Below are 23,615 nucleotides of genomic sequence, written 5' to 3'. Positions count from 1 at the left end.
TGATTGTGACTTGTCATCATTCGGTATACTTTTCGTGTGTAAGATAAACATGCTGGCGGCTTAAGGGTGGCCCAAGGGCCACCCCCACCGCACCCTAACCTAATGTTATGCCTTGTAAAATTATGACAAAACACTATTTGTTATTCTAAAAAAGAATTATGGATACCTATTTATATGCGAATCAAATTTATACCAACAAATATTAGTCCAAAAATAAGTTATACCTAACAAAACAGTATTCCTAGATGTTATTATGGGAAAGTACTATTATGCTAAAAAACGTTATGCAAAAAGGATTATGATAATTAAAATTATGACAAAAACATTTATGCATTTTAAGAGAATCCCGCCTGAGTCACGATTCGAACCTGTGACATTACGACGTAAGGCTTTCGGATATAGTTGCAATTTGGGCTTAGATAGAGGTGAACTGTAGCATAAGGCGGCAATCATTATATACCTTACAGGTCGCAGTGATACAGTGCGTGAGATAAGACCTGCATAGCTTAGCCTGCATAGCTCAGCCTGCATAGCTCAGCCTGCATAGCTCAGCCTGCATAGCTCAGACTGTGTAGCTCAGCCTGCATAGCTCAGCCTGCATAGCTCAGCCTGCATAGCTCAGACTGCGTAGCTCAGCCTGCATAGCTCAGACTGCGTATCTCAGTCTGCTCAGCTCAAAAAAGAAATAATTGCATATTGTCTGTAGCAACCGACGTGTGGTCTGTTTGTCTATATTATCTAGGTATCTTCCTCTAGTATTCTATGGATTTTAATGTGGATTACTAACCTCATCAATCCTGGCGTCAGGGCTACTATTGACCTGCCAAAGTCCCCTGACGTGACTCATGTAACGACTACGTACTTACATTATTAAGTAGTAACCGGGACCAACGGCTTAACGTGCCTTCAGAAGCACGGATCATCTTACTTTTGTCCCTACCGGGATTCGAACCCGGGTCCTCCGAATAATTAGCGTAACGCACATCTACTGGATCACGAAGGCCGTTATCTAGGTATGATATAATCAATAACAAAAAGATGAAACCTATAGAGCACCAATTAGAACAAAAACTTATGTAAATGATGTGAAAAGCTCATCTTCACTGTCCTATATTTCTCAGACATAACATAGAATTATGTAACAACTTACAATAGAAGAGTAGTAAAAAAAAACATTCTCACAGCACTTCATTAATATTGAGATCTCATCCGTTTTAGTCTAGTGAATTATGCTTTTTTTTTATAACAACAACAGATTTCTGTCCATCTTTTTCTTTTGGACTTTCAGCATTTCACAGGAATTTGTTAACGTAACAGTATTACTACTTAAGCACTTGTATTAAAACATTGATTTTATTGAAGGAAATAAACGTTGTTTTAACCTTCTGTACTTACTATCTTATGTTTACGATAAAGTATTTGTATTAGTATTTGTAAGTATTTGTATTAGTATTTGTTTGTATTTGTAAGTATTTTGTATTAGGTATCAGTCTATATTAACGAAAGTTTCCTTGCATTCCAGATGGCGCGTCACAGCTGGGCCTGCGTGTTCGCGCTTCTCGCCCTTTCCGCAGCCAAAGATCAGAGCCGATGGTCAAGACAGATCAGCTCGTACACCTCCGACCTCTCCGACTGGGTTCCCTTACCAGGACCTGTTGAACGGGAGCCTGTCCAACTTCCACAAATCAAACGCCAAGCCGTCGCTGAACCAAGAATTCTCGCGGAACCTGTCTTCCCAGGCTTCCAAAGACCTACTGGCTTCAGCCAAGAGTTCCCCGGAAGAACTTACTATAATCCAGCTATGAACAGGCAGTTGTACCTCCAATCGTTACCGGCTGTACCATCTGCGCCACAGAACTACTTGTCAGACCAAGGTTTCAGTCAAGGCATCAGATTTGGACTCGCGCAACCGAACTTCGCATTGAATCAAGGCTATGTCGCGCCGCAGTACAATTTCGACGCCGTCCCTCAACCGAAGCCGCGACCACAACCAACCTTAACCAACCCGGTCAGCTTCAAAAATAACCTCCCGTCGCCTCAAGCCAAACCCTTCAACGGCCAAGTACCGAAAAAGATAGAATCACCGAAATTCGTCGACGGATATCGTGTCGAAAATGTCAGCAGCTTCCCCTTCCTGAAGAAGCCACAGTCCCTACAGAAACTTAAATACGATACATTGGATAAAATCCCCAAAACTGAGATGGTTCCTCCGAGAGCGAAATCCGAGAAGGAAGAAGTACAGTTGCTCTACGTGCCTTTGGAATCTCTGAATAGAGGCCAGTTCAACTTCAGAAGTCCGTTGAATTCTCAGCAACTGTTGAATACTGATATTTACAACCAAAATGTTCAAAGGACTTCCCTCTCAAACCAGGCGCTACCGAAGCAAACTTTCGCTGCAGACTTTCAGAGACCGATTTCGAAGCAAATAGACAACTACAACCCAGAGTACTTCTCAAACTTTAACTCTCAGTATAAAGAGCCGGATCAAGTGCCCAAATTCTCTACTATTAGTACTCCAGCACCAACATCACCATCGACAACTGTGAGGCCCAAGAAACTGAAGCCTCACCAACCACCACTAGCAATCTTCCTGACTCAAGAAGCCAAGAAAGGAGGACAACTCAAAGTGGGAGACGTTCTTTCTTCGCTGAAAAACGCCGAGTCCATTGCCGTTTTAGACTCCGTCAATCCTTTGACTGCTCCTAAAGTCTTCATTGGACCTTCAAACTTAGGCCCGCCGGAAAACTTTGTAAAGTTTGAACTGCCTTACCTGTCTAACATTGAGCATAGCGACAAGAAACTCCGTCAACTGCCATTCTTCGTTGCTCCTCTAAGTTACAACACACCAAATGGTTTCGCTAAAATTCCCTTCCCGTCGCCTCATGTTGGTTCTGTCGTCATCAATTCGCAAATCAAAGACACCTCTTCGACCTTGCCGCCAGCGACTGCCGATGTGATTCCAAACTCTTACTCATCTGCCCCACATTATTACAAACCAGAGAAACCTGCTACTCAGAAACCAAGCGTAAGTTTCTATAGCACGTCTGCTCCGAAAACGAATGCTCCATTGAACCGACAGTCGAATTATTACTCCTTCGAGCCCCAAACTGTCAGCACCATCAGACCACCAAAGGAACCTCAGGCCAGTATCGTATCAAGCACTCCTAAGACTGGGGGATCTTACTTCCTAAGCAACATCCAAGATCAGTATAATCCAGCTATCATTCCCAACTTCGATGTTCAAGATAACTTCAAGACACAGGAGCCTGTGAAAGCTTTCAACTACGTTAATACTGAACCCACCACGCTGAGGACTACAACACAGTCGAGTACAACGACAAGACCTTCAACTTACCCGAGCCAGTTGTTGGAAACTCACAATCCATACTCCATAAACCAAGCTTTCCATTTCAGCACCCCCTTAGACTACCATAATCTATTTGATGAAAACTACGCGACTCCTGGCTTCCCTCAATCTTCGTCACCCTCTCACCCTGCGCAGCCATCTCAGCCATCACCCCCACCAACCCCAATCAGCTCTACACCAAGCTCGACACACAAACCAGTAGAACAAATCACTGAAAAAACATATCAATCATCCCCGGCTTACGTCCAAAATTACTCCCCAGAAATCCACTATGAATCTGAATTGACAAATGCCAGATACCCCGTTACTAATACAAATGATTACCCGACCAAAACTGAAATGACGTCAGACTACAGTCAATCTAGTCCTCAAGATAATACTCAAAATACCTATTCCGTTAGTAACGTAAATCCACCGGTTGAATACAATAGCAATATTAAAACACAATCTCCTATTTACAACACTCAGACAGTAGACAATGAGCAATCCGAGACGGACGGTTCTACGAAATCACCTTATCTATACAACCAGTATGAAACTAGCTATGAGGAGGAAAAACAGACTAGTCCTACAACTAGTACAACTACGACTACACGAAGGACGCCCATCAGGAACAGAGGACGTCCCCGATACACCACTCCTAAGGCAGACTCGAACGAATCTACCATTAGGAACGTGGCTACTCGCAGGCCTCTGAGGGAGCGGAAGCCTTTGCCACCACGCAATAAGTACGAGCCCAACAAGATCACCACTGAACGAGCTACAAGGAAACCCATCGACTCCAGCGAGAGTACCACCAAGTACTCTAGAAGCAGGACTCGAGGTCGCGTCCACTTCAAACCTACGGATAGCGAAGAATATTACGGCAAGTCTGGGAACAAAGGTACCGGTGCCAAGGATGACCTAGCTTACCAAAGAGACGTCCTTCATCAGAACTATCCTGTCACTTTAATGGAACGCTCTAGCACAGTTGACATTGAAGCTATTACCGAGCCCGTCCCTAAAATATCGTCAACAAAAGATATAGAAGCTCCTACAGAAGTATATGATACGGAAAATGCTTACAGCTACGATAGAGCTTCTGTGAGTCAACATGTGCCCAACCCGTCATCCAGAGAGGAAACGTACACTCGCACTGAGAAAGCCGAGACTCAAACCGAAACATACGTCCCTAAAGTACCCGCAAGCAAAGAAGAATACACTTACCAATCTCGAAGCAGCCTAGCTCCTGTCGATGCTTATTCACAGTTTGAAGAGTCTTCTGAAGAGGAATCATACGTCAAGCAAACAACACCTTTACCTTATACTGAAAAGCCTGAATATTCTTTCGGAACAGAAACTTTTAGCGCTGTCTCCGAGGTGAATCCGTCGAGCATCTCCATTAGTGACCTGTCTTCTAAACCTGAAGAAGTAACCACTGTTCCTGATATAGAAATCACTAAAGTATCAAGCCGAGAAACGACACTCGCTTCTGTAGAAGAACAAGAAGAAAATATTGTTCAAACTACGCCCTCTTACAATAGAGTACGCGTGCGCCCAGGAGTTGTTAGACAATACCATCAGACGTCAACTGAGACTACTAGAGCGAAGCCCGAGAGAAGGAGGCCATCTCAACCGGTGACATACAGACCAGCTTTTGACAGACGCAGGACAACAATGAGGATTGAAGAAATTGAGGCTGATCTGAAAACGAAACAAGTACATTCTCGTCCCGAAGTTCAAGAACACAGGCATCCAGTTTACAGGCCGGAACCCACCACCGAACCTGCGGTCACGACGTCATCTAGTCAGGAAGCGACAACTAAACGTGGGGCTTTTCGCCGTCGTCGACCAACATACACCACCACTTCAACGGAAGCTTCTAGTGGTGCCAGTACTAAGAGAACATACGAGGTAAAGAACAGATTCAGAGGACGCCGTCCGACTGACAGACCTACCACAGAAAAATCTGAAGCCCAAACTGATGCGTCAACGACCACAGCGAGAAATAACGTCTACAGCAGATACACCAGACCACGTCTATCAGAGAGATATAACAAGAAACCCGAACCTGAGGACTCTGAAGACCAAGACTCTAACTACTCCATCAACAGACCCAAATACGTCGAACCCGAAACCGAGCAATGGTCTCCTAAAATCTCCACTGACTCTTTTAAACCTTACAACCCGAACGATATAATTGATGAAAAGAAAACGACCACCGCTCGAAATGACGAAGAACTCGACATAATCACTGCTAAGAACAACGAATATGACGATATTTTAATATCGGTTACGCCAGCAACTAATAATAGAGTTAATAAGAAGATACCTGATATCCCTCCTACACTAGAAGCTTTAGTAGAACAGAGTAAGACGACGAAGAGTGATTCTGGGGATACAATGTCGACTTTTGAAACGATGCTGGAAGAAGTGATGAAGAGTTTAGAGGAACAGGATGAGGATGAGTACACGTCGAAGGTGATGAAACACAAAGGAGGAGAAATTGGAGAGATTCCTCCTGAAAGGATCATATCCTCCGGAGACATTTACTCTAGATCGACGACCGTTGAAGAGCACGAAGCCACTACAGTTGACCCAGCGACAGAGGATTCTACTCACAAAGAGGTAATACTATAATTCATGTTTTTTTTATATCTATTGAGAAAAAGATAAGACATTACTACCATTATTACTATTTCTTTTATCTTGCTATCGAGTAAACATCTAATGTGATGTTTATTTTCGTGTGACCTCACTTATCCTGATATGGCTCATGTAACGACTACGTACTTACCTACTTCAGTAAGTAGCAGTAAAGAATGTTTCTAATGCACTGTGTAAATTTACAGGAGGAGAAAGAACAGAAAAATCGTCGCCGTGGCTTCTGGAAGAAAGTAAAGGTCCGTCCAGCCACTACCGAGTCCATCGAAGCAGCCGAGTCCCAGTACTACACCAACACCGTCAACCGTCTTGGCCATCCCGTCTCCGCCTCCAAAGCCATCCACGACAAATTGCCTGCCAACGACAAACTCAAAGTAACCACCTACAAACCACCTTACCAATTCTTCAAAGACATATTCGATGAAGTCGAAGATGAGATTCTACCAACTATTGATATTCCGAAAATCAACAAAACCATAGAAAACACGTCTCAAGTAGAAACCGAGGAAGTCAAAACTACTCCTGAAGTGAAGACGACTACAGTTACTGAAACAAGTGTGGCTAAGGAAACTCCCACTGAAGCTGTACCAAATCCTGGTGAAATGGACCTTGGTACTGGATCTCCTGATCCGACACTAGACAGCATCTATTCCACACCAACTGAAGCCACTACTAAAGCTGCAGGTATCGTGGACAGATCTGATGGGTTCAGTCTCATGGACTATCTATTTGGCGCCACAACCGATGAGGAAGAGAGTCACACAGATTACAAAAAGTATAACCAGGAACAGACACAAACCACAGAGAAAGCTGAAGAAATCCAAATAACTACAGAACAGAGTAAGCCGAGATTGCCTACAACTGAATCAACATACATTCCTGAGGAAATCACAGCTGTGCCAATAGATGATGATAAGACAGAAACCGCTACTCCTGACTTTGAAATTAAAAAAATAAACGCTTCTGAAGTTCGTCAACCTGTAGAGAGAGTCGTTGAAAGTACAGAAAAATCAGTACAGATAGAAACATATTCTGTGTCAAGTTTCATGAATCCCAACAATGTGATCAGTACATCAATGTCCACTGAAATTTCACACGAAACAGAAATCTGCTATAGAGGCAAATGCATCAAAACTAGCAAAGATATTTTATAAGGCCAACTTCCCAAATAATAAAAAGGTGCTAAAGACTTTGTGTTCAAATAGTGAATAAACAATAAAGTGAATGTGTGAGGACTTAAATTATAAAATTTATAATAGGTGTCTCAAATAACTAAATTGAAAGCTATATATTTGAGTCAACTATAATAAAATCTTTATTTATTAAGCAAAACTGGTGAAATTTTGTAAATGGTTGTCGCTCTTTACTTGATTTCACCGTATTAATTTTATTATTTTTTACTTATAACAAGTAGTAATCATAATGAACTTTTCAAGGTTTGTGGCCACACCGCCAAAAGTTCTGCTGGTGTATTATATTACTGCTAATTTAGAATAATAATCGTATGTAATTATAATTAAATAGGTTTTTATAATTATTCTTTGTAAAATAACTTTTTCGACTGAAAATATTTTTGTAACCGATATTTTTAGGATAACCACTTTTAAACTATTTATTTCTACTTATAGTACCTATTTTTTAAATCTGAACATTAACGTACTTTTTGCACATAAGGGCATTTTTGTGGAAATTATTTTTTTAGTTTTACTTTACCCCACCCAAAGCTACTTTCCACTTGCTTTTCATGAAATGTGAATATTTACCAATTATTAAATAAAATGTAACTTGTATTAAACAGAAAATAAATGATTAAAAAATATATATTTTTTATTTAAAAAGTCATTTTACTTGACTATATGACCTCTTTCAGTGAACAATAATAAGGCCAAACACCTCAAAAGATAGAAAAAGAAAAACAAAACGCCGAGAACAGAGAAAAGAAAAAAATCTAGGCTGTATGATGTCATGATTTTAGCCTTAGTCTGTCCAGGGGGGAGGAAAAAAAAGAAACAAGTTTTGACGTTTCATTTTAAGGTTATGTGCATTCCGGTGTTATTGTTTACAAACAAATTTAAATCTAGTTTATTGTTTAAATAAAATGGACGTAGAAACTAAAATAAAAGAGGACATGCGCGGCCTCGGCTGTGAATCCGATATAAAAATATCTTTAGCCTATCAATTATACATTCATTTAATTGATGAAAAACTAATGTACGATACGGAATATTGCTACAACAAGGATATAGACGCATTATACATAGTTGCTCGGCCAAGTAAGAACGAAAAAATGAACATTTATGTGCCAATACCGACCAGTGAAGACATCAGTATGGATAAAATCAATGAAATGCAGGAAAACCTGTGTACTATTGAAACGGGTCCTGCAATCAACTTAGCGTTCACAGAGGCGGATTCAACTACAGTAATTTACAGTTTTACTAAAGGTCTTATCGAGAGGCAGAATGTGGAGAAAGCAGCTGCCAACAGAAATGAGAGAAGAAGTTTTATTAACAGTGAATTGAAAAAAAATAAAAACAATATCTTAAATGATGCAATGAATGGTGGGATTGTTGATGAAGACGATTGCATGATTTTAGAGTAAGGATTACTTTTTGGTTTGACAAAATGTACTCCTATTCAACGGACTTCAAGTCGTAAAACTTTTTACTTGAGCTCCATATAAATTGAGTTGTCATGAGCGTTTAAAAGTAGTCAGCCCCAGATAGTATGGAAGTGAGAAGAGAATAGGCACAAATCGTTGTACAATGTTACCACTATGAGAAGCCTGTGACCATCCGAGACCCTGGGTAACTTCTGATCTTAACATGTCACAGAAGTTTTTTCAGCTCAAACAGTCAAATCATTTTATCGCCAGATGAATGAGAGTCAAGATTTGGAAAGCATCTACTATTCTGTGCATTTAGATACATGAATGTAAAGGAATCCAAAAACTCATAATTGCAAATAAAATACCATGAAGAATACTACAGTCTTTCATGGAAAATAAGCATAATATGAGGAAAACTTAGTGAGCCTAAAAGTAAGAAAAAATATAATTATTATTGTATCTATATTAACTGTAATAAATAAATTATATGTTTTCTGTACTACATGGAGGTTTTTTTGTAGCATTTACTAAATATATTTGCTTGTGAAGGGAAATAAATAAATTGTTTATTATTGCTAAATTAGTATAAAATAAATAGGTTTTATTTGGTAAGACAAAAGCATAAAAAAATATTCTTAAAGTGCTCAAAGGCTATTCTACGAAACAAGCACTGCCATCTATCCGTTAATTAGAAAACTAACGTCGAGGCGCCATCTAAAGATATGAGGTGTAACTACTATGTGTATAACATAATTAGAAGAATGCATGAGTCTTATGAAATTAGATGGTGATGTACCATAGAAAAAAATGCTTGGATTTTCTACGAAGAGTGACTTACCTATTATACCTTTAATATTTTAGAAATATCGTTTTCAATCACGGTTATCATTAAACGAGATAAAATTATTAAACGTAAACTGACGACAGATGGCGGTAAATCAAGTATGAAAATGTAGTTAAAATTCGATAAAAATATTACAAGACATTTCCAGACAATTAAAAATGTATTCTATATTTGGTTAAATATTAAAATTTTCTAAAATTATGAATTATAAAATTATATATTGTCGAAAGTGTAAGTGACTGATAATTTCGCCGCTGCTAACATCTGTCAGGATGGCCGAGCGGTCTAAGGCGCCAGACTCAAGGTTTACCTTGCCTACTAAAGTGGGTATGAGCTGTTCTGGTCCTCTCTGAGGGCGTGGGTTCGAATCCCACTTCTGACAAACCTTTTTGCATTTTTTATTTATTTTTTTCTTATTATTACGTAAATAAAACTTAGCATTTTTTAACTCGATAGATAAAATTTTTCAAAGTTATTATTTTGTAAGTGGGGTCAGTTCTATCGATCACATAGATCAGATGCAATAATAAAATGTTTATTTTTATTTAATTTTAAGATTTCGTTCGATAAACAGTTAAAAAAAATAAAAATTAACATTGAATAATTGAAATCAAAAATATGAATAAGAATCGCGGTATATTACCAAAAAGATATTCCCGTACCGGGAATCGAACCCGAGCCTCCTGGGTGAAAGCCAGGTATCCTAGCCACTAGACCATACGGGAGATACAAAACTAGTTGAATTTATGGTAGGTATGTACTACACAATCCAATAACCAACAAACTACTGTTTCACCCAAGCTTGTCCCTTCTATAAATGCTTCATGAACCTAATAGATGTCGCTACACGTATTACATTGAGATATAAATAAACTGGTGAATCGGTTTGGAGCATGTTTGGAGGGCATTTTCAGCCTCGAAAATAAAACGTTTTGTAACATTTGCAGTTTGTAGTTATTTTATGTGTAAAATATTACTGTATTAGAAACAAAAAATTATTTTATTATTTAGGTAGGTACGTTCTGTCTATGCGTTTTGTTTTGTCACACCCCGGACACTTCATACAAGAAACCTCATTTTACACATTGACATTATCATACACGCGCAACTGTGTGTGTGATGTCTGAGGGTTTCCAACTAAAATACCTAATTTGGCCGGCATTACTTACGTTAGGTATTATCACAGATCATATAACTATAACACGTATTATTACTCACACAATAAGCTTTTAAAATCATCAGTCAATATCACAAATTCAATTTTTTGGTATTGTCTGAACGGATTTACAAAATATATAAGTAAATAAATAACTTCACTTGAACTTTCACTGAACTAATTATTTACATGCACAGTATTTTGTAGCCTAGGTACGTTCAGCTTTATTGCAAATTATTAACATAAACAATCACCAATCGGCGATGTGCGGGCGCGGCGGCGCGGGCTATAACTGTCAGATCAAATTTCGAATCGGACGAAAGAACGTCGGCGTCCAATTTCAAAATTCGAACACGTAAAATAATGTAAGTACCTACCCATACTGTTAAATATTAAAAACAATGGTCTACGCGCAGTCCTCACTATTGAAGACGAAAGCATGACGGAGAGGGGGTGAGGTAAACCTAGCTCAGCCGCTGATGGGGAGCGGAAAATTCTGTTTGTTGAGCGGAGAAACTATCTTATTCAAAAAACTCTACAAAAAGTTGAATTTATAAAAGTATAAGAACTAAAACCCGACTACGGAAAAATGGGGCTCTAAAAAGCAAGGAAACAAACAAACTTTTTTCTGTAATTCTTCCGAATAGTGATGTTTAGGAGATAGCTTTGCAATTTGTCCTAAGCATAGGCTGAATATAAGTTTTCCATAGGCAAACATATTAAAAAATAAACTCCATAACACGGGAGTGCTTGTCCGAGACTAGTATCTATTTACTAAGCTCATTGATGTAGTTATACTTACATAATGTATATATATGTATTTACTGTGGTGGTATGTACCTAGATACCTATATGCTGTATGGTCCTCAGATCTTTGCCTACCTTATAAGGCGAATTTAAACAACAACAAAAACAACCCTTTCTGTCACCCGTCAAATTTTTGATTTGTTTATTTATTACAAGAATTGCCATCACAAAAGAATTGAATTGAATAATATTATAAACAGCATTTGGCGTGAATACTCGCAATTTTCATAACCAAATACCTACCCACTTTGCGCGTGGGATGTACTATAAAAGTTCATAAGTAGGCCGTTGCCTACTTAACTACAAAGAACTAAATAATTAGAATTTTAATTATTATACCTACATAGATACAATCGTAAATAAATCAAGGATTCGCAACAAGTGCCTTTAAAGCGTGATCAAAGAGCGACTTATAAAGAGTTGTAAAATCTCATTACCCAGATCAGGTATTGTGATATCATTCATTACATTACTATTATCGGCTGAAGACGTGGTTCTGTAGCCGTAACATGCAACCCGCGTATCACTCTGTACCTACCTACGCTCGACGCAATAGGTAAATGAACCTTTTTTTTTGACGTGACTTATTGTAGATTTGCCGCAGATGGCATTAACTACTTGGCCGGACAAATGGGGAGCGCTGAGGTCTCTCACCCGGTACAACGTTTAAGACAACAGGCCTGAGGGTGCCCAGTTGGGCGCGAACCTCGGCTCTGAGCGTCGTCTGAGAGGAAAAATATTTGAAAGAATTAATCGACCCTAGTGTGTCGATAGCGATAAGCGCTGATTGAGGGAGGTAAATGAATCAAATGCTATTTGTATCTACTAGCTACTTCTTCTTCTAATCCTTTTATCCCGTGTTGGGATGTACAGTCATGAGCAATATAATGTATCCACTTTAGGACTCTGTCGCACTAACATATTTGACATTCAGTGAGACTTACAGTTCAATTTGTCAAAAAAGTTAATGTGACATGGTACCAAAGTGTATACATATTAATGCTCGTGACCGTAGGGCCCGAACAACAGATTTGCTCCCATGACATGCTTATGTTTTTAATTTGTTCCGCGATACATAGACAAATTCTGTTTATAACTATATCGCGTACGATGCAATATACAATACAACGCTATTGGCTGCGTATAATGGCCACGGCAACGGTTTATTTTATTTGCTCTTTTGGTGGCTAGCGAAGCCAAACTTACCAACTTACCTCCATACAACATAAGCTAACGACTATATCCCAAGTAGTCATCATCACCAGCCCATTAACGTCCCCACTGCTGGGGCACGGGCCTTCCCTATGTATGGATAGGGAGATCGGGCCTTAAACCATCACGCGGGCCCAGTGCGGATTGGTGGTTATTAACGACTGCTAATGCAGCCGGGACCAACGGCTTAACGTGCTTTCCAAAACTTTTTTTTTGTGGTCACCCATCCTATGACCGGCCTTTGCGAAAGTTGCTTAACTTCAACAATCGCAGACCGAGCGCGTTTACCGCTGCGCCACCGAGCTCCTCAAGTAGTAGTCAGAGGTAAATCCATCGCAAGATGAATTAAGTACTTACCCACACCTCACCGAGCGTTCTGTTAGACCAACGTGATAGATGGTGAGGATGAGCCGTATCGCCGTCTATTATGAAATTAATAACTTATTAGAACTCACTGCTGCGCTCAGTTATTAATTTCTTATTTCAGCTGTCTAAATAAATAACGCCTATTTCCTATTGATGAACTTAATTGGCACAAATAGATAAAAACCCAATCGGGCGCGATATACGGATTCCATGGTACAGCTACTGGACGTTACTCCTCAGGCCTTGAATTAATAATTATTATTTTTTAATAAAGGTAGCTGTATGCCAGCGGTTTTATTCGACTTTCAAGTTCCTCACAGCCTGGACATTCCATACAAAAATCTAATGCTTACTGTGTGCCGCGGCCATCTTATCCCGTGCGTGCGAGCGAGACGGAAGTTTGAGTGCCTCCTGAGTCAGACAGTGCGCACGCTCCCATACTCCTTAACGGCTTGAATAGACTAAAGTGGCATCTATCGCGGGGGTAAGGTAAATCAAGCTCGCTCCTAGGTCGTTTCGGTGCGGGGCAGAGAATGTCCCCTCTATATTATTGTTTATTCTGTGTTTACTTGCAAATACTATTTTTTATTAAGTCCGCCCGTAAAGAGGCCTATGTCTTTAAATTTCGATCTATCATTTTGCCACTTTTCATCCAAATTAGTACAGCAGTTTAACCGACAGACAGACAGTTATTAAATATCGCGTTTATAATATTTAGAAGTAAGGATTGATTAATGTAATCACTGTGGGCACTCATGCGCAAAGGTTTGTAGCCTTTGTTGGATAATTTGAGCGTTCTGAATGTAATTAACGTATTTATTTAGTGTAGCCTAACTGAAGAGGTATGTAGTTTATTTTTTATTAATTAATATTACAAACAAACAACACATAATCAAAACACATAATAACGGGTTCTTACCGCGTTTGAAATAGGGATATGAGACTCCCGATATTTCATGGCACTTGCAACAGTGTCGAAATATCGCATCTCATATCCCTATTTCAAACGCGGTAAGAACCCGTTATTATGTGTTTTAATTATGATAATGGTGCTAATTCCTGTAAATACCATCTAATTTTATTTTAAGTTATATCTGTCCTTTTCTTATCCGCCGAAAAGGAAAGGGACGGGTAATCGACAAGCATAAAATTTATGGAACACACGTCAATTTTAAGCACAAATCTAAACCAACCGTCTAAAAATTTTACGTCAGTCAATAACCCGACACATTAATTTACTCATTCTTCCTAAAATTAAGAGCTGTGAATCATCCGTCCCTTTCCTTTTCGACGGATACGAAAATGACGGATATAACCTAAAATAAAATTAGGCGGTGTCTGCAGGAATCGGGGCCAATAACCGCGTAAACTTAAAACAATGTACAAACAACACATGACAAGACAAAACAAAATATGAAGACATGGGGGACGCCTTTGCCCTCCAGCAGCAGGGATCATACAGGCTAGTCATAATAATAATAATATAACATTACAGAAACAACCTGATCCCACTGCTGGGCAGAGGCCTCCCCACAATCAACCGAAGGCGGCACGGAGCGTACTCCACCACGCTGTCCCACTGAGGGTTGGTGGAGTTGTTTGAGCTAGTGGCTAACTGGTTCTTAGATTTATAATACTAGCTGTCCGCTCGTGACTTTCATCTCGTCGATTAATTCTTTCAAATATACTTCCCCTCAGACGACGCCCTGAGCAGAGGTTTGCGCCCAAATGGGCACCCTCAGGGCTGTTGTCTTTCTTGTACCGGGTGAGAACCCTCAGCGCTTCCCATTTGTCCGGCCAAGTATCTAATGCCACCTGCGGCAAATCTACAATAAGTTACGAAAAAAATAAACTTTTATCCCCTTAAGAGGTGATTTAAGGGATAAAAAGTATCTTATGTTCTTCCTTTAGTCTCAGACTATTTCCATACGACGTCTAAATCGGTTTAGCAGTTTAAGCGTGAAAAGGTAACAGACAGACAGTTACTTTCGAATATAAATTTAATATACATATTCATTATATTTATCTGTATTTATCGTGCATTGACGTTAACATTAACAAAATTGTACATCATCAAGGATACAAATATATTATAAGTAACTAATTACAAGAAGTCGGTAATATAGTATAAGTGAATAATTACCTACACTTTCTTATTCATTCATCAATGCATTCCTTTGTGTGAGTAGTGCTTTTAACACGTTCACTGTGTATGAACCACATATGAGGCAAAAAATTGAATCTCATACGTGCATGACCCATATGTGGGCCACATTTTTTTCCTGCAATAGTGTGTCTATGTACATAAATTCCAATGTGTTTATCAAAAAATTACATTGCTCGTGAAAGGTTGATGTCTAATTTTCAGTTACGCAGTGAACGTGTTAATTTACCAAAAAGATTATTCCTTCTAGTCCGTGCCTCGGTTACTTTTTTTTACCTTTGATGGGTTTGCTCTTGGCTCCAGACTTGCCTGAAGGCAAGATGGAGCTCGCCCAGAAGGTGCCTGTTCACTCTGGCCTTGAAAGCACCCGGGTTATATGCATTCGAAAATACAGAAGACGGCAGAGAACTCCACTCCTTAGCAGTGCGCATAATGAAGGACGATGCGAAGCGCTTTGTGCTGATAGTTGGGATATCCACCAAATAGGGATGGAACCCGGCCGTACGTCTGGAAGTCCGAAGATATAAAAGGGGGATGGTGGAATTACTGATGTAACTATGTATACAGGGTGTTAGTGACATCGTAACGAAAACTTTGAGGGATGAGTCAGACCATGATCAAGTGGAATTTTCCGTCGCAAAAGTATGGAACTGAAAATAATTAAAAAAACACAAAAAAATTCATGAATTTCCGACTGAAAATTCCACTTGGTATCAACTCAGAATCATAGTCTGAATCATCCCCCTCAGTATTCGTTACGGTGTCACTAACACCCTTTATGTACCTAGTCGTTACGTTACATGAGGCAAATAAATAAATAAATAAATAAATGAGCCATGTCAGGGGCTTCTGGGGGCTCAATGCTTACCCTGACACTACTGAGTCATAAGGCTCCGCTACTAGGTGTAGCTACCGAGGGATCTAAGGGATATATCTAATGATGCGATTTGCGGTATTAGGTCTTCTTCTTAGGGGTCCTTCTATCGTGTGGGTTATGAGGTGAATTACTAACCTCATCAACCCTGGTGTCAGGGTTATCATTGAGTCGCCAAAGGCCGCTCGAAGGTGAGTTTGAATTGTACTGTGTCAATTCATCCGTTCTCAAATTCCAGTTCAAAATGACGGTATGGAGACCTGGAAACCTCTCGGCGCGCTGCGCACCCCAATCGAACCTGTCAGCGTGCAGCAACTTCGGCTACATGCTGCTGAACATACTAGCTCAGTTGTACGGAGATGGTATTGGCCAGGACAGCGGCAGTCCAGAGAGGCAACCTGACATCATGTATGACTTCATCGTGGTCGGAGGAGGTAATGGAAAAAATAAAAGATGTGTATAATCACTCTGGTCCTGTGGTACACCGGCTTGCTTCTCAATAGGGGAGCGCCGGATCGATTCCCAGTACACTGAACACACACACACACACACACACACACACACACACACACACACACACTGCACACACACGCACACTGCACTGCACTGTGTGCACACTGTACACTGGACTTTGAATGAGTTTTTAATTTACCTTAAGTGCAGTTTTGACTGAGCCGTGGTAGCCCAGTTGGTAGAACGCTTACCTCTCAATTTGAAGTCGCAGATTCGAATCCAGCACAGGCCTAAACCAATGATTGTCGAATTTGTTTTCGAATTCATGTTTGGACCATAAATGATTATCACGTGCAGTGAAAGAAAACATCGTGAGGAAACCTAACCTAATCTGTATTGGACTGGTTTTCCCTTCGCGGGTTAGAAGGTCAGACAGGCAGTTGCTTCTGTAAGAACCGGACCTGTCAAATCTTCACGTTAGGTAAGCGGACCCTGTGAAAAACGGGATAATGCTAATGGGAGATTATGTTAAAGTGCAGTATTCACTAACACAGTTGGCACTACCTTACCTTACCTTATATCACGTTCGTCTAACAGAAAGCTCGGTGAGGTGATTTACTTAGTTCATCTTGTGTGGATGTTACCTCTGACTCTAACTACTATATAGGATATAGTCGTTAAAAAGACCACATCGAAACAATTCATCTAAAAAGCAACATTGCAATAAAATATTTTATTAATGTCCACAGGTACTTCCGGGTGCATCCTCGCTAACAGACTAAGTGAAAGGGAGGACTGGAAGGTCAGATATGCTTCTCTTTCTATCTTTTGACGTCACTTATTGCTGAGTATGGCATTAAACGCTGAAAGAGCGAAATCTTCGACCACTCTGGCGAGGTCGGTATCGGGGTCCTGAAGTATTTGTAATCGCGATCTGATTGGCCGTTCACTCTCGAGGACTAAATTACGGAAAAAAAAATCAATATGACTTATTAAACTTGCCGCAAATGAGATTAATTGCTTGCCTGGACAAAATTGAAGACAACAGGAACAGGTCTGAGGGTGCACAGAAATCAGAATCAATGATCCAACGTAATTATCATGGATAAACTTGCTGAAGGTCATTTTATTTTAAATCTACGTCATTTCGTAAGGTGTTGGTCATGACGTCATGAGGAGAAGAAATGACAAGAAACTGCAACCAACAGGTTTACGACTGATCGGTATCTGGCTAAGCGATTCTCTAAAAGCTTTTGAAATCAACTAAGTCACGAGTCAGGACCAAAAACATGTGACAGTGTGTAAGTCGTTGGTCCCGGTTACTACTTACTGATGTAAGTAAGTAGTCGTTACATGAGCCATGTCAGAGGCCTTTGGCGGCTCAATAGTAACCTGACACCAGGGTTGATGAGGCTGGTACTCCACTTCACAACCTACACAATAGAAGAAGTGTGTAAGTGCTCTGATCATCGTCTTTGTTCCAGGTACTCCTGCTAGAAGCAGGTCCTGAGCAGCCAGAAGTAACGCTGATCCCGAGCGTGTACTTCGCGCTGCAGGGCTCCAACGTGGACTGGGGCTACACCACGGAGCCTGATAACAAGAGCTGCATCGCCAGACCCGGGGGACGCTGCACCTGGCCAAGGTAAGGGACCAGAAACATACTGACACCTTTTCTTAGGGTTCCGTACCCAAAGGGGAAAAAAACGTGACCCTACTACTAAGACTCCGCTGTTCGTCCGTCCGTCTGTCACCAGGCTGTATCTCATGAACCCTGATAGTCAGACAGTTGAAATTTTCACAGATGATGGATTTCTGTTGTCGCTATAACAACAAATAATAAAAAAACATAATAAAATAAATATTTAAGGGGGCTCCCATACATAATGGTGTGCGAGTCCGACCACACTTGGCTGGTTTTGTTTCTTCTAAGATGTTGTCCTCTATTCGACTAGGCCTCAGGTAAGCATTATGGTATTTTAAATTGACTTTTACGTCCTGGACTTGAAGACTTTACTAACTGGAGTCGAGCATAGCTGGCTCAACCTCTCTGAAGTAAACTCGAGATAAGGTTAAGGCGCCGTTAAAGAATACCAATTTTGAAGTCAAGTTCGTGGTTTTCGTTAAGGTCGCCTCAACTCAGGACGGAGTTCTTTAATTTTGATGGGTTTTCTCTTGACCCCAGACTTACCCGAAGGCATTGACGAGGTGTCTGTTCACTCTGGCCTTGAAACTGTTCACCCTGGAATTGAGGAAGGTTCGAGATAACATCTTAAAATACGGTTGTGAGACACCCCGAACACTCCGTACAAAAATCTCATTCTTACCGTGTGTCGCCCAACCCGTAAGAGCGAGACAGAATGGATGCCGTTCATATGGACTTTTTATTCCACCCCTTTTCATCCCCTTAAGAGATTAGTTCCAGAATAAAAACTAACCTATGTTCGTCCCTGACTCCCTCCCTTTCTTAAACTACCTATTTTTAATTTCATCTGAATTAGTTCGGCGGTTTGAGCTACTAAATCAGACAGACAGAGGGTAACTTTAGTATATTTCTATTACCTATTTCGTTAAAGGCTTCCTTTTTTTACAGAGGCAAGATGTTAGGAGGGTCGAGCTCCATCAACTCTATGTTGTACATCAGAGGACACAGAGAGGACTACGATGGCTGGGGGAGGACGAACCCCGGCTGGAAATATGACGATGTTTGTATACCTACACATAATACAAGATGTCAAGTGGAATTCATGAAAATTTTAGTGTTCTCTTTTTAAATTACTTTCAATTCCATATTGTGGCTAATTAAAATTAACGATGCACTCTGTGATATGATGTGTCCCCGTGGGATTTGAACCCGGGACCTCCGCATCGTGAGCCCAACGCTCAAACCACTAGACCACGGAGGCCGTTATAACTTTATTAATATTCCTTTCTGTATCATTATTTTTTTCTTCTTAATTTCATTTATTATAAGTAAGGGATTGGAATTATGGATCTACCTACTCCACTCCAATTTCATCAGTCGTCCCGTGATCATGGCACTTGCAACAGTGTTGAAATATCGGGAGTCTCGTATCCCTGAACACATAATAATGTGTTTTAATAATGACAATAGCCGCGTAAACCTCAAACAATGTATAATTTCATTATTAATTACTTATACTTTTATGTTATGTAATTTGTAAGTTTATTTTTGTAATCGCCATTTTTATCTGTTGCAGGTTCTGAAATATTTCATAAAAGCCGAAATGAACTTGGACATAAAGCATGGACCTTACAACAACCCACACAAGCCATTTGTCCAGAACCTGGACCCGACATACCACGGTATTTATGGACCTCAGCCGGTGTCCTACTACCCTCGCTACGAAGACATCGAACTTTTGCCTGTAGAAGCCTTTAACGAAATAGGTAATAGAAATATGATAAAGTTACCCTCTGACTGTCTGATTTAGTAGCTCAACCGCGAAACTAATTTAGATGAAATTAAAAATAGGTAGTTTAAGAAAGGAAGGGAGTCACAGACGAATAGGTTAGTTTTTATTCTGGAAATAATCTCAAGGGGATGAAAAGGGGTGGAATAAAAAGTCCACATGAACGGCATCCAAGTTTTTCATGGCTGATTCCTGGTAGTGGTTGCCTGGAAGAAATTTCTTCAGACAGATAAGACCGCCCATTTGCTAAATGTTTGTATGTTCTGTTTGTGTGCAATAAAGTATATTTGATTTGATTTTAAACTAGTGTCATGGCACTTACAACTAGCGCAAGAAAGAGATACCTATAGCTAGTTCTAGACCTGTCAAAGTACGTTAAATGTCAAAGTTGGCTCAGTTGTAGGATATACAAATATTTCAATTAACGTTCTCTAATGATTGCTACTCTGAAATAAACGGTTTTTGTTCTTTTTAGGCCTCCCAATAACAGATTTCAATTCCGAATCCAACTATGGTACCAGCCAAGCCCAATCTACAATTAAAGACGGTATGAGAGTATCTACATACCAATCATACATCCACTCTATTAGACACAAGCGAAAAAATTTAACAGTTAAAACTGAAGCTGAAGTAGTGAACATACTTATTGATGAAAACAACAGAGCCTACGGTGTCCAGTACGAGAAAGATGATAAAATACATGTAGCGTTAGCCAAGGCTGAAGTTATCGTCAGTGCTGGCAGTATCAACTCTCCGAAATTACTAATGCTTTCAGGAATAGGGCCTAAGAAACATTTGAACGAATCAAAAATACCTTTAGTACAAGACTTGCCTGTTGGGGAGAACCTACACGATCATGTAAACTTTAACGGCCTTGTGATCGCTCTGAGCAATGATACTGTGACTGACCGGAGTAACAAAGAAATCTTACAAAAGTACGTCGAATTCAGAAATTTAGAAGTCAATGATGGCCCTTTATCTGAGATAGGTCCTTTAGTTTCAATGGCCTTTGATAAAATAGCAGAAGATGCAACTGCTCCCGACTTTGTGTTTAATATTCTCAATATTTGGCGATGGAGGGAGTATGTTAGTGATCCTGTAGGGTACGATAGAGCGAACATAGCTCCAACCGTATTTTATGATGCCTTCAGTCCTAAACCAGTACTTATAACGCCTTATAGTAGAGGAAGATTGCTTCTAAACAAGACAAATCCTGATGAAGCGCCTTTATTATACCCGAATTATTTCGGCAACCGTTCAGATTTGGAGAGACTAGTGGAAGCGACGAGGGTAGTTTACAGTTTGGAGCACACGCAAGCTTTTCAGAAGTCTGGAGCATATTTTGTGAAGAAACCCTTGGAGCATTGCTCGCGGTACAAATGGGGCACGGATGATTATACGCGGTGCTTAGCGATGAGCTACACTACTACTCCATACCACCCTGTGGGGACCTGCAAAATGGCTCCAAAAACCGACCGAGGAGTGGTGGACAACCGTCTTCGGGTCTACGGCGTGTCAAGGCTTAGAGTAATCGATGCATCGATAATGCCGGTGGTAACCAGAGGTCACACAAACGCTCCAACCATAATGATTGCTGAGAAAGGTGCTGATATGATAAAGGAGGACTGGCCAGCTCCTGTGAAGCATAAGCTTGAGGAATATGACTCTCTGGGGTTCAGAGATGAAGTATTGAGGGACAGGAGTTTCCAGCACGTGACGCCGTATAAATATGACTATTGGAATGTGCAATAGAAAACGTCACTTGTTTCACATTTCGTGGTGGATGTGAGCTTGCATTCTACAACATGTAACAGCTTGATTATTATAAGAAATCATTCGTATATGTAATCATTATGTTATTTATTGTACATCAAATATTAAATAATTGCTAATAAATTAAATAATCTAATTATTGAAGTTTCTTAGTCGTTACAGCAACCAATTAAATGTAATAGTGTATCACATAATTTTATTACCTATCTAAAACCAAAACATTGATGTATAAATATGTTACTACATTTTCTAAAATATTAACAAATGATAAATGATCTTCATGTAAGTAGTTACGTTTAGTTCATCATCATTAATATGTGAAGCTTCGGAAGGCACGTTAAGCCGTGGGTCCCGGCTGCATTAGCAGTCGCACTGGGCCCGCGTGATGGTTTAAGGCCCGATCTCCCTATCCATCCATAGGGAAGGCCCGTGCCCCAACAGTGGGGACGTTAATGGGCTAATGATGAATATGTGTCACAATATATGTCTGACCCAGAGTAGTCTATTTCAAAGCCGTACTAGGATTCGGGGACTCCTGTCCTTCGCCTCTGAATAGTGCTAAGAGTTACTTCTGCCCTCTGTCAGGTTCCAGGTTACAGTCCACGTGACTTGCCCTTTTCTGTCCTGCATTGCCGTACCTCCGCCTCTGCAACCATTGAGGTCTTCACCCGTATCCCTGGGCAAGGGTTCTACGTTATACCCCGTAGGTCTGGGTCCCTATCCGAACTCAGCCACCATCTCACTCCGGTCTACTGAAGTAAGAGGCTCTCACCCCCGCGGCAAGGACGCACCGAACAGGAATTGCCCCAGTGGAGGACAGAGAAGGCGTTACGCTTATATATAGCACTTTTATATTTGTTTTTGGTTCCAGGGTTTGTAAAGCGATTAAAGTTACGCCACCGTTATCATACCGGTTTTTACAGGTCCAAATGAAAATCGGTACTGTATTTTCATAACGAGCGGTGATATAATAATATGCCACGTCAAAAAAAAAACAAAAAAGTTAGCATAGCTGTAACTACTTGTATACCTCTACGGTCACGAGTACGAATATGTATGTATTTGAAACCATGTCACGTTAACTTTTTTGACAAATTAAACCGTAATTCTCATTAAATGTCGAATTATGATAGTGCGACAGGGGTCTAAAGTAGTCACATGATATTGCTCATGACTGTACATGGATCTCGCTAATACCTACTTGTTCCAAATCCTTGAACTACGCAGTTCTTTGTAATTTTGTAATTATTTATGCTCTAATTTATGCTACACGCTATTCGCATCCTTCTTTTTTTATAATAATATAGGCTCGCGTTTGACTATAATCTCACCTGGGGCCTGTTTAATAAAACTTACAATTGTAAATTACAACGACAATTTGATGTTCATTGCGTAGCTAATATGAAAATCCAAAATATTCGTAATCACATACTCCGCAATGTACATCAAATTGTCATTGTAATTTACAATTGTAAGTTTTATTAAACAGGCCCCTGATGGTAAGTGACGATGTGGTTTAAGGTGGATCACGCTTACCTAGCAAATGCTTATTCACTCTAGTCTGATCTCGACTCAGTCGGGTCAAGTCAGACAATACACTAAATAATTACATTTCCTGAATTTATTTAAACAAATTTAAACTATGTAATCCACTATCGAAGGTCGTCTGGAAATTGAAAATCAAATTTACAAAACGTGAAAACCAAAATGAAATGAGCCTTTTTTTAGACGAAACTTATGTAGACTAGCCGCATAATGACATTACGACCAAGCAGCCGAAGACAAATGATCTAAATTGTACTTATATACTTACCGATAAGAAAGACAAAACCTTCCACCACACATGAGAGAATAGGACAGAAAAAAATATAAAAAAACTCCATTAAAAAAATTGTATGTTAAAGTGAATTATAATAA

At 40.0% G+C, this 23,615-nt stretch overlaps 3 protein-coding genes and 2 non-coding genes across 6 annotated transcripts in view; 4 read left to right on the top strand and 1 right to left on the bottom strand.

The window, feature by feature from the left end:
* LOC126377501 (mucin-5AC-like) overlaps positions 1-7,829 on the top strand; it is a 72,323-nt gene extending 64,494 nt beyond the window's left edge. For both annotated transcript variants that reach the window (XM_050025237.1, XM_050025238.1), the window contains 2 exons: positions 1,523-5,974; positions 6,199-7,829. In XM_050025237.1, coding sequence (XP_049881194.1) covers positions 1,523-5,974; positions 6,199-7,164 — 5,418 coding nt within the window. In that variant the 3' untranslated portion in view covers positions 7,165-7,829. The remainder of the gene's footprint in view (positions 1-1,522; positions 5,975-6,198) is intronic.
* A 202-nt stretch (positions 7,830-8,031) lies between these two features.
* On the top strand, positions 8,032-9,120 carry LOC126377614 (uncharacterized). Its single transcript, XM_050025457.1, has one exon. The coding sequence runs from the start codon at positions 8,109-8,111 to the stop codon at positions 8,610-8,612; it is 504 nt and encodes a 167-aa protein (XP_049881414.1). The 5' UTR covers positions 8,032-8,108; the 3' UTR covers positions 8,613-9,120.
* Positions 9,121-9,728: 608 nt separating this feature from the next.
* On the top strand, positions 9,729-9,844 carry Trnal-caa (transfer RNA leucine (anticodon CAA)). The gene is made up of 2 exons: positions 9,729-9,766; positions 9,800-9,844. It is a non-coding gene; the product is annotated as a tRNA-Leu (tRNA).
* A 271-nt stretch (positions 9,845-10,115) lies between these two features.
* Trnae-uuc (transfer RNA glutamic acid (anticodon UUC)) lies at positions 10,116-10,187 on the bottom strand. The gene has a single exon. It is a non-coding gene; the product is annotated as a tRNA-Glu (tRNA).
* Positions 10,188-10,386: 199 nt separating this feature from the next.
* Positions 10,387-21,721, top strand: LOC126377527 (glucose dehydrogenase [FAD, quinone]-like). Its single transcript, XM_050025313.1, has 7 exons — positions 10,387-10,473; positions 16,280-16,475; positions 17,244-17,296; positions 17,979-18,136; positions 19,085-19,196; positions 19,713-19,902; positions 20,401-21,721. Exons 2-7 carry the CDS (start codon positions 16,286-16,288, stop codon positions 21,675-21,677), a joined length of 1,980 nt encoding a protein of 659 aa, XP_049881270.1. The 5' UTR covers positions 10,387-10,473; positions 16,280-16,285; the 3' UTR covers positions 21,678-21,721.
* Positions 21,722-23,615: the final 1,894 nt, after the last annotated feature.

Source organism: Pectinophora gossypiella, chromosome 23, assembly GCF_024362695.1.
Source record: "Pectinophora gossypiella chromosome 23, ilPecGoss1.1, whole genome shotgun sequence".
NCBI classification, from domain to species: domain Eukaryota; kingdom Metazoa; phylum Arthropoda; class Insecta; order Lepidoptera; family Gelechiidae; genus Pectinophora; species Pectinophora gossypiella.
This window is presented reverse-complemented; position numbering and strand designations above follow the sequence as displayed.

What these genes read in the sequence shown, in the direction of transcription:
- LOC126377614 (XM_050025457.1), top strand. Translation starts at nt 8,109, where the DNA reads ATGGACGTAGAAACTAAAATAAAAGAGGACATGCGCGGCCTCGGCTGT.
- LOC126377527 (XM_050025313.1), top strand. Translation starts at nt 16,286, where the DNA reads ATGACGGTATGGAGACCTGGAAACCTCTCGGCGCGCTGCGCACCCCAA. An exon ending in CTTCATCGTGGTCGGAGGAG is followed by an intron (nt 16,476 to 17,243) that starts GTAATGGAAAAA and finishes TAATGTCCACAG; the next exon opens with GTACTTCCGGGTGCATCCTC. An exon ending in AGAAGCCTTTAACGAAATAG is followed by an intron (nt 19,903 to 20,400) that starts GTAATAGAAATA and finishes TGTTCTTTTTAG; the next exon opens with GCCTCCCAATAACAGATTTC.